This window comes from Apteryx rowi, unplaced genomic scaffold (genome assembly GCF_003343035.1).
Source record: "Apteryx rowi isolate R43461 unplaced genomic scaffold, aptRow1 scaffold_12, whole genome shotgun sequence".
NCBI lineage: Eukaryota > Metazoa > Chordata > Aves > Apterygiformes > Apterygidae > Apteryx > Apteryx rowi.
In genome coordinates, this window is record NW_020447419.1 from 4,241,484 (window position 1) to 4,250,834 (window position 9,351).

General features: G+C 42.0%; 1 protein-coding gene across 10 annotated transcripts in view; it reads right to left on the reverse strand.

Moving 5' to 3' along the window:
- The window catches only part of PIKFYVE (phosphoinositide kinase, FYVE-type zinc finger containing), a 96,626-nt gene that overhangs the window by 71,855 nt on the left and 15,420 nt on the right, over window positions 1–9,351 (reverse strand). For 9 of the 10 annotated variants that reach the window (XR_003257288.1, XR_003257290.1, XR_003257287.1 and 6 more), the window contains 2 exons: window positions 6,751–6,932; window positions 4,982–5,161 (listed from right to left, as the gene is read on the reverse strand). Coding sequence is in view for 6 of the 10 variants with exons in the window: in XM_026088968.1 (XP_025944753.1) it covers window positions 4,982–5,161; window positions 6,751–6,932 (362 nt within the window). In the remaining 4 variants the exon portion in view is untranslated. Of the gene's footprint in view, window positions 1–4,981; window positions 5,162–6,750; window positions 6,974–9,351 lie in introns of those variants that run through there. The other variant, XM_026088921.1, reaches the window with a different exon arrangement.

The following is a 9,351-nucleotide window of genomic DNA, read 5'->3' on the forward strand; positions in this document are numbered from 1 at the left end:
AGGAATGTTGCTTTCAACTCAGAAAGTTACTATCGGGCCCTCCTGACTAACTAAATATAAACCTTGTCGGCAAGTGATTCCTAAGCATGGGTGCACACAGCATTGAAGAAATGCCATAGCTAACTCCACTCTGATTCTTTTGTCAGTTAAAGGCTCCTTTTGACACTATTTTGTGTGTCAAAAAAGATGTGATCTACATTAGAAAAAGCACACCATCAGTAGTAGGAGCACACAGGTAACATGTTTATACTAGAGAAGGTAACCAACTCTCAGATTAAGATTTGGTCAGATCTTTTCCCTCACAATGATGAGATTTCTCTCTTTCTGGGAGAAAACATATTGTATAGGAAGAATGTGAAAAGTTATCATAGTTCCTGCAGTACAGGACAGACTATGTCTTAAGTATCTTCCTTAATAAAGGATCCAAGCCTGTGTATCAAGCTTATGTTAACTCTTGCTGCTGACCCAAAGTCAAATACTGTAACTACCACCGTCATTTTCTTAGTTAATACATACATATTTTACAGATACTTATGCTTTCAATATAATTGTCAGTATTTCCATATTTCACGATTAAATCTGCAAAAATCACCTTCCCTTCTGCAAACACTGAAATTGTAAGAGTCTATTTTTTCTTGTTTTGTACATGGTATCATCCCAATGGCAATCAACTACACTTAAAAGATTGAGCATCTTCTTTTGATTTGATCCTAAGAGGTTTCACCATACTTGCACATCTATGTAACAGCAAGCCTTTTTAGTCTCCCTGAAGCAGCACATTCTGTGTTCAAGATCCATTACTGAATTGTTCCAGTAGCCTTCAAAGTATGCTTTGAGTATGCTACTCAAAAAAAATCAATTGAAATATATATACAAAAAATTAGTTTTTATTTTAAAAGCAGCAAGGTGAGACCAGCAAGTATGACAACTAGATCAGCTCCACAAAATTATGCTTGTCATTGTCCAACCAGCACAAAAACAATTGCAGCAAGCAAAGACAGCTTCATGCTGTTAATGTGTAGGGTCCTCACACTTTCTCAGCCCACAACTCAACCTCACTTTTGTCCTTTTCTTCTTCTTCCATTGTCAAAAGCCCCCACACAACAGCCATTTTCACTTGACAATATTTTGCATTTGAAGAACAAAAGCCAGCTGCATCTAAAGCTCTCAGTGTAACTCATCAACATGAGCGTGGAACACAGTTTCTCATGACTTCTGTTTTACGCAACAACCGTTTTTCCATCCATGCCCTTCCTATCTGCATGTTCACTAAAAACAACCTCAGTAGGCCAGAGGAAGCCATCTAGATTTCCAGTTTGACTTTCTTCTAACCTATTTATCCTTCTTGGGCTTATAATGAACTCCTGCAACTCCAAAAGGTTATCCTGATGTTTCAACACTAACCCTTATCCTTGGCCAAACCTACAAATCCTCTGAAACACCTTATGTTTTTCCTCCTTTATACTATACTCCCCACACGAACCGTGCTCTCTGGAAAGGAAGCTGAAATACAATCCCAGCTATGATCGACTACTCTCTACGAACACTCTTCTGAGTTCAGGCCATGGAAACATTTGCTCAGTAAGTCATGAAATCCTGCTGCATCCTCCATCACTGAATCACAAATGTATCTTTCCAGAGTTTTTCATGACTCCATGCATTTTCCAATGAAAGCCAAGTTAAAAATACTACCGGAACTACTTTGTTGCAACCCGTAACGGAGTTTCAGTTTACAGGAATGGAGCTGCCCAAACACTACCATCAGACTTAGAAGGGAGAGCCTTCACACCCTTTCAGCCATAAGCAAATACCTCTGCCAGGGATTCCACCATTTTGCTAGTGCAAATACAACATGAACTGCTTTCTAGTTCTTCACTGCTACGGCATGCCATCTCACATTCAAGTCCACTGTGACGGACCAAACATGGTATCTTCCTCAGGTCGCTGACATACAAAGTGCTTGCATGAAAAGTATGAAAGCTGTCCTTAACCTCATTTTACAACATGCATTTTCATTTTAAGGCCTTTTTCAGCGGAAAAAAAATGCTTTGGTAATAGGTCACATTCCTTAAGCTTCCCAATAACCACCATCCTCTTTCCTCAGGCCTTTCCTCCCCCCCTATATGATCATTGCTGTTTCCTTATTCTTACTATGCCCCTTGCCATTCCCTGTTATTGCCTCTCTGCTATGATCCTCTAGCCCTAACGGAATTATCCTGCGTGACTGCATAACAAACTAGAAGTGCTTCTACAACCAAATGCTCCCTCTCCAGTTGATTAGCATTTCTAGTTCTCCTTAAACTGGATTTGCAAACTGTGACATTATCACAGTACCAGAGTATTTTGGTTCAATCCGGCACCCTGAAAGCAATCGGCTGACAGTACACACAGGTGGTATGAACATGCAGTCCAGTACAACCAGTTGGGCCCACCATCTTTGTAAAAGATATTCCAGCTGTCCAGCATCCTACTCCAGCATGTGAGGATGCAACAGGTTACCCAAGGGGTAGCACACAGAAGCCAATGCAGAGTCTCAGCACTGATTCTTCTGCTGTATAGACCACAAAGCATCTCTGACCTAAGCCTGGCATCTAGCAGCTTCTCCTATTTACACAAGGGACACTAAGAAGTGTAAAAGATCCTGTTATAACATTTTGGTGCAAGCAGTCCTGAAGGAAGCATTCACCAGGGAAAGTACATATTTGATGCTAGACAGTTTCTTACACAAATCATCCTCCCTCCTTTTTATGTTGTACTTGCAGTTATCAGACAACACGGTCTCCAAGTAACAAGAACATCTGCTGTGCAGACAGCACAGGCTAATGGTCAGACAAGGGGTTGGAGTTAGCATCCTCAGAAGCAATTCCTTTCTGTCATTGTTTAGATGCACTAACAGACTTGCTCCAAATCTCTTATTTCTTCATTTCAGCTTGCTTAAACTTTGTATGCTATTTAAACTCAATGAGGCTGAGGAGACCTTTGAAATTTGTGAAGGACTTGGGCATTTTCCTGCCTACACCTGCCTATGCTGTTATGAAGCAGGAGCATCTCTTATGAGTAGAGGCCAAGTCCAGAGAGATATTTAAGGATCTGCAGATACAAGGTTGCAAGAAAACCCAACTAGATTAGACACACTACTGTCACTAAACTGAGTGGGAGGTTACCAGTTTAGGTGCTTACATAATCATACCACTTCTTTTCACGCTTTGAAATCTGAGCAAATAAAAATACTTGGGGCAAGAGTTACAAATAAGTTTGTGATCGTTACAGAGAGAACAATTTTTGAAGTTATTTGTGCAGCCCAGGATCTACTACACTGGCAGGAGTAAAATTCTCTTCTGCTCAATGTTCAGAAATCCTCAAAACTGCACTTTGAGCCCCATTTAAGGTAAAAGAAAGCATGAAAACTGATTTTCTGAAACCCACTCAAAAAAAAAAAAGCCTGCTTTTGGGGGAGGGAAGATGCCAGGATTTTTCCCTCTTCAAATACAGGTGACTTTTACTTGCATTACATAGAGTTCATGTTTGTCATAGCACCAAGCTTATTGGCAGATTTGGGAAAAATATTTGACAATGAGTCAGGCCGCTTGCTACACATATATCAACATCAATCAGCACCCAATAGAAATAGAAATCTCTTCAGAAAGCCAGCAAGTCCTGCACCATCTAACTTTACTTCTTTCCACGCTGATTCATCATCACATTTTTCTATGCATACTTCAGTCCAAACCCAAGGGCATAAGTGGGTGGCCTGAAAAGGAGTTGGAATAATGCAGCAAGAGTTCCCCCCACACCTTAGACCAAGTCTCACTTCCCCAGCTGTCTCCTCCCAGTAGAAGTCAAATCCCAAGATTATTTCTACCTTCTGAGTACCAAACAGCCTACCTCATAAAGGCTTCTAACTTGCAATCCACAGATATTTTCTTTGTGATTTATAAGAGGTGAATGAAGTAAGGTTACATATACTCTTGGCAAATCAGCCAGGAGCACACTTCTGTACTTGGGGCACTTGAGAAAAAGCTTTGAAACCTTAATTGCTTTGTTGTGACAGATACAACTGAATAGCACAAACAGTACTAGAAGGCAAGGAGGAAGAGGATGAGTGTGTCCAACTGAGACAGCATGCAAATGAATTTAAGAAATGAAAGTGCTAGTTATCTATACTGGATTTTTGCCTGGGTGTAAAGACTAGACACTTTTCTGAAAAAAAGCCCTATAAATTAACAACTTTTAAGATATGATTTGTTGACAGTAGGTACTATATGCTTAGAAACACCATCTTGCACAGGATTTTTACCCAGTTGAGCAGTTTGCTCTGGACTACCACAAGCTGCCAACAGCACTCAGCAGCCATCAGCATGTACCCCTGCAATCTACTCACCAGCTCTTCTCACCTTTCATAAAGCCATTACACAGTTACACTTTTGAAATCATTCAATTCCCAGTCGAGCAAATAGAGATTCAATATAGCCTCTGGCAATAGTTCCAAGGTTATGAAGAAAAAGGTTCAGATACAAGTGTGCAATGCCACCCGAAACAGTTACAGGCAAAAGCCTGCACTTAAGACTTCCTCCGAAGACACAAACATCAACCCCTAAAGAATGAGCTCTAAAGTTGTATTCAGCATGCAGCTGTTAAGAAACTGAAGTTTCTTAAGACAACACAGAAATTTTGAGGATCAAGGTACAAGTGACTTTATGATGTTGGAGTTTTTTGACAGCCTCCTTCATGCCAGACTGTTTTGTAATTGAAACAGCAGAGGCACCAACAAGAGTGTCTTGCTGGAACATGGAGGAGGATGGAGTAGATATGCTTTCAAGGCTGAACTGTAACTTCACTAAGAGCAGTGTAGCCTGATACCAAGTTCTGCTACCCATCTACATGGTCAATGAAACCTTGGTTCACCTCCTTCCACTGCACTGCTAAGCATCCCAGATTTGCTAGTACAGTAATCTCTTGTATCATAAAGAGCTGAAGTTACCTAGGGTTGCAGATGATCTTCTTTGTAGCTCGCCAGTTAGTTGTTTTTTGTAAGGAACCGGTGACCTGAGAGACTGAGCCCTTGTGGGATGCTGAGGACTGGACCAGCCACCACTCAGTGCTTGTGGATCACCTTGCCCTGTCTCTCCTCTCTCCACCGGGGATGAAAGCCTGCCATCATCTGGAGTTGATAAAAAGCAAGAAATAACTGCTCAGACATGATAGAGAACACCAGCAGCACATACAAAACTAAGGGGGGAAAACAAAATACTCTCATGAATAGCTCATTTGGTTTGTGATTATGCATAACAAAATTCAGACACAGATCCAAACTTCTAGTCTGAAAAGTACCATGCGAAACATGAAAACAGGCCAGTATGTAGAACTTGTATGTCAAGGCAGAGGCCATTTCAAAAGTATCCCCAATATGAAAAGTGCTTTAAAAAAAAAAAAAAAAAAAGTTGGTAAGTGTAAAAAATTCTTGCTGTGTGGAATAGCTATGCTTGATTATCAACTTCTGCCCTCAGAAGAGATTTTCAGTTACATTAGAAGGCCAATTTTCAAAGTACTGTGGTCACATTAAAGTTACTGTGGCCTTTAATAAACTACCCTTTTCAGTCAGAGGATCAAGCATAGGCAGGCTGTTCTCACTTGTTTCGGTAACATGCCCATTTCATGTGCCATTTCAAAGCTGTTTTTCTATTCTTCCAACACAATACTTCGCTGACTCCAGCTACACTTGTCAGCAACAAACAAGTTAATCCAGTATTGACCAAATTTTAATGTTATTTTCAAAAAATTAATAATGGCAGGCCATATTCTGCTATACAAACTAACAAGCAGCCATACCAAATAATTATTTTCATTCTGTACAAAAAGAGTCTGAACAGATCAGTTTGCTTACACAAAAAGCTATCTTACCCCTTTCTCCCTAGCCCAAACACCGCAGAAGTACGCTTAGCCAAGATCTGGACAATGAACAGACTAAACAAAAGCAGCTGACCAGTTTGCCATCTCCAGCCAAGAGATATGCAGGTTTTGTATGAAACCAGAGTTTTCATTCATTCCTCTATGCAAAATTCTGCTATGAAACAAACAACAAATACATAGTTCTTTAAGAGCTCACCTATTGAGGGCTTAAGTGTTCCATGATACACATAGCACAAAGGCCCCCATCAAGAAGTACCTTTTGCATAAAAGACTTTTACCACACTTCAGACCCCTTGATTGGGAGTACCTACAGCAGTGCAAATTCAAGAAGCATTTTATATAAATGCACTGCTTTCTTACAGCTCAGCTGCCACCTAGATGAAGGTATGAGATGCACAGGAGGGTGAGGAGTAGAGGAAGTCCGGTGTACGAACTTGCATTAAAAGGACAGGCACCCACCTTGCTCATGAAGGCTAGCAGAGGGTTACTCCTGTGTTTAGCCCTGAAAGTTTCATGCAGGCAAGGAACATTGGCATTTCCAGAGGTCCAGCTAAGAAACTAAGCAATACCATCTGCTAGCTGGCTTGTCTCGATCCTTCACTGACAGCCACAGATTTTTAGCTGCAAAATGCTGGCTCTTCTCCCATGGCAAAGCCCTACTACATCATCCAAAAGCAAGATATAACATCCCTCACAAGAGACTGACTCAACATCTACTTAGTCAGCAGTCTGAAATTATGCTCTTGCCATGTTCACAGGTGTTTTTACACATTTATTTGGCAGCAGAGATCATCAATAAAACAGACAGTGCACACAATATACACACACACGCACACTTACCCTTGCTGAAACGAAAGAGATTTACAAAAGAGCTATATGCCGATTTAAAAGGAGGCTCATCCTGGTCAGGAGTCAGGGGCTTGAAGTGTGTGAGATGAGATGGACTGCTGGGAGAATGAGGTAGATCACTGGTAGCCTCCAGTGTTGGAGATCGTTTGTCATCTGCGGCCATTTCACGAGCCCTGGGCGGGGGGGGAATCAGCAAGAAAACCCAACACGTATTATACCTAGAGTGATAAAGCAGAACACTTTCAGAGGTGTCTCAGTAGATACTGAGGGGGACACCCACCCCACCTACTGCAGGCATCTGCTGTTAGCACAGGTCAGATGGCCAGACTTAGAGGAGCCGAAGTCCTCTATCTAGCGAGTGGCAAGAGATCAGAGTCTCCACAGAGAGCAATTCAGAGCTGTTAGCTAAACATCCAGAGTAACCAGAGTAAGTAACAGCTACTACACTGTCTGACAAGACATTTTGGTTGCTGTTTTATGGGAACCAACTCTCACTTGAAATTTTTAAATGGAGTCTCTGCATGTGTGTATGTATAGTACCAAGAAGTTTTCACTTCAGCTTAAGAAAACAGCTGTCAGTGCTGTGACCTCCGCAGCCCTTGCAACAAGAAAACAGAAGACAGGGAAGCCTCAGCAGCTTAAAGTACAAGATTTGCCATTTGGCCAGGTTAACTTGTGAACAAGAAGCAGAATGAGCGGTAAATAAAAGCATGACTGAAAAGTCAAGTTTGGTGGCACACGCTTCCTTTCCCTCCACAGTACAATACAGAGCCTTGTGCTTGCACAGACAAGTCACCGGGACAGCAATACAAGCTGTGGTTTATCTGTTGCCGTATCTAGCACTTGGAAACTTCCTTGTTTTCAGGAGTGGCTACATTAAGAAAAAAGTGTTCTATATTAGGGGAAGCCACACTCGTTGACCCAACTTGCTGTGTACCAAAGCCTTCACATGGCCAAGAGTCATACCTTTGCACATCCCATATACTTTCTTTAACCTCAGTGCATACATCTTATTTCTTCCACCTTTCTATCACCCAGCCCACCTTGCAAAGCCTGTATTTCTATCCTCCCAAACTCAGGTACCACCTTCATCTTTGTTTAACCAAGACTTAGCGAAATGTTTGACAGGGCAGGAAAAGGAGGAGCTGCTGGAACCCGTGACTGAGGGCTGACCCCTTTTACCATGCCAAGAAGCAAAAATCCATATCAGTTCTACTTCCTGCTTAGAAACTGATGCATGCTCCTTCATGAAATAACCATTCCCAAATTCTGCAAATGCTCCCTAGAATCTATACATGTATTTTGCTGACTAGAAAAAGTCCAAGTTCCAAGTTCTGTGAAGCCAAACAAAAAATCTGTACAGTCCAGAGAAAATCCACATGGTTGGCAAGTGAGTCACACTAAAAGTGCTAACAAGCCACACAGAGCTCGTGTTGCAAGCTTTGACCACTCCTACAATGAATGGATGAATGCACGAAAGAAGATATCTGCATGTCAGTCATGTGACTTCTTGGTGTACTTTTGTTTGTTGTGCTGTATAATCAGCACCTTTAGCTCACAGTTTCTCTTGACATTCACGTAATCTTAAAAAAAAAAACAAAAAAACCCCAGAGAAACATCACTCATGAAGTTTTAAGAGAAGTTTTTGTGAGGTTCTTTACATAAGTTTGAGTCTTAGTCTGGAATGCTTTCCCATCCCGCTCTCTGTAGACCATGGTATTTTTTGCTGTTGTACACTTCTGCAATAGTATTCATACAAGAAACGCAGATTTGAACACACTTAGACACCAGAGTTCATGAAAAATGCCTTCAAGAGCATATCTTCAGGTAAATTTACAATTGTTTCTTATACTTGAGGCAACTGATAACTTGCCTTCTAGATCTCTCACCTGCACTGTTCAACTTCAAGTTTTATCCTCAAGTTGAGCAGTCCAAAATGTCAAAAGCACAACTGCAATGTTTACTAGTCCTTCCCCAATACCACACACTCATTTCCTCCCTAAACGCCGTACAGGGTACAAGGCTGTGCTCCCTCATACACCACCACATTAAAAGTACCATTATGAAGTCAACCAGAAGTTCTACAGGAAACCAAGTTCACCTGTCAGCAACTCACTATGGCCTGGCAAGATAAGAAAAGAGGAACGTCTTTGAACTTGTATACATCATATATGTGACTCCAGAAAATAACCTTTAGCTACAGGAGGGGAAAAAAAAAAGTAATGGCTCCTGTGACAGCAGAACTAGCCTAACTAAAACAAGAGAGGAAAGAAGAGTTTGTATATGGCAAATACAGCAGGGAAATAGTCACTTGTTTGTACGTTGGGGGAAATTAAGACAGCAAGGAGCACCTATCAGTCAGGAGACACCAAAACAGACTGCACCTTCCTCAGGATCTTCCCCAAACACCCACAGGAGGTGCACTTAGTGCCGCTTCAAATAGCAATCCCCTTCTACCGGTAAAGCCGAGTACCAGCGTGGCGCTCGCGGCGTTTACACCCACGCGAGGACCGCGCCCCCGCGCACGAGCTCCCGGGGCAGGGAGCGAGGGGGGAAGGAGGCAGGGGGAGGCGGCCCGCAGGCGGCGACCCC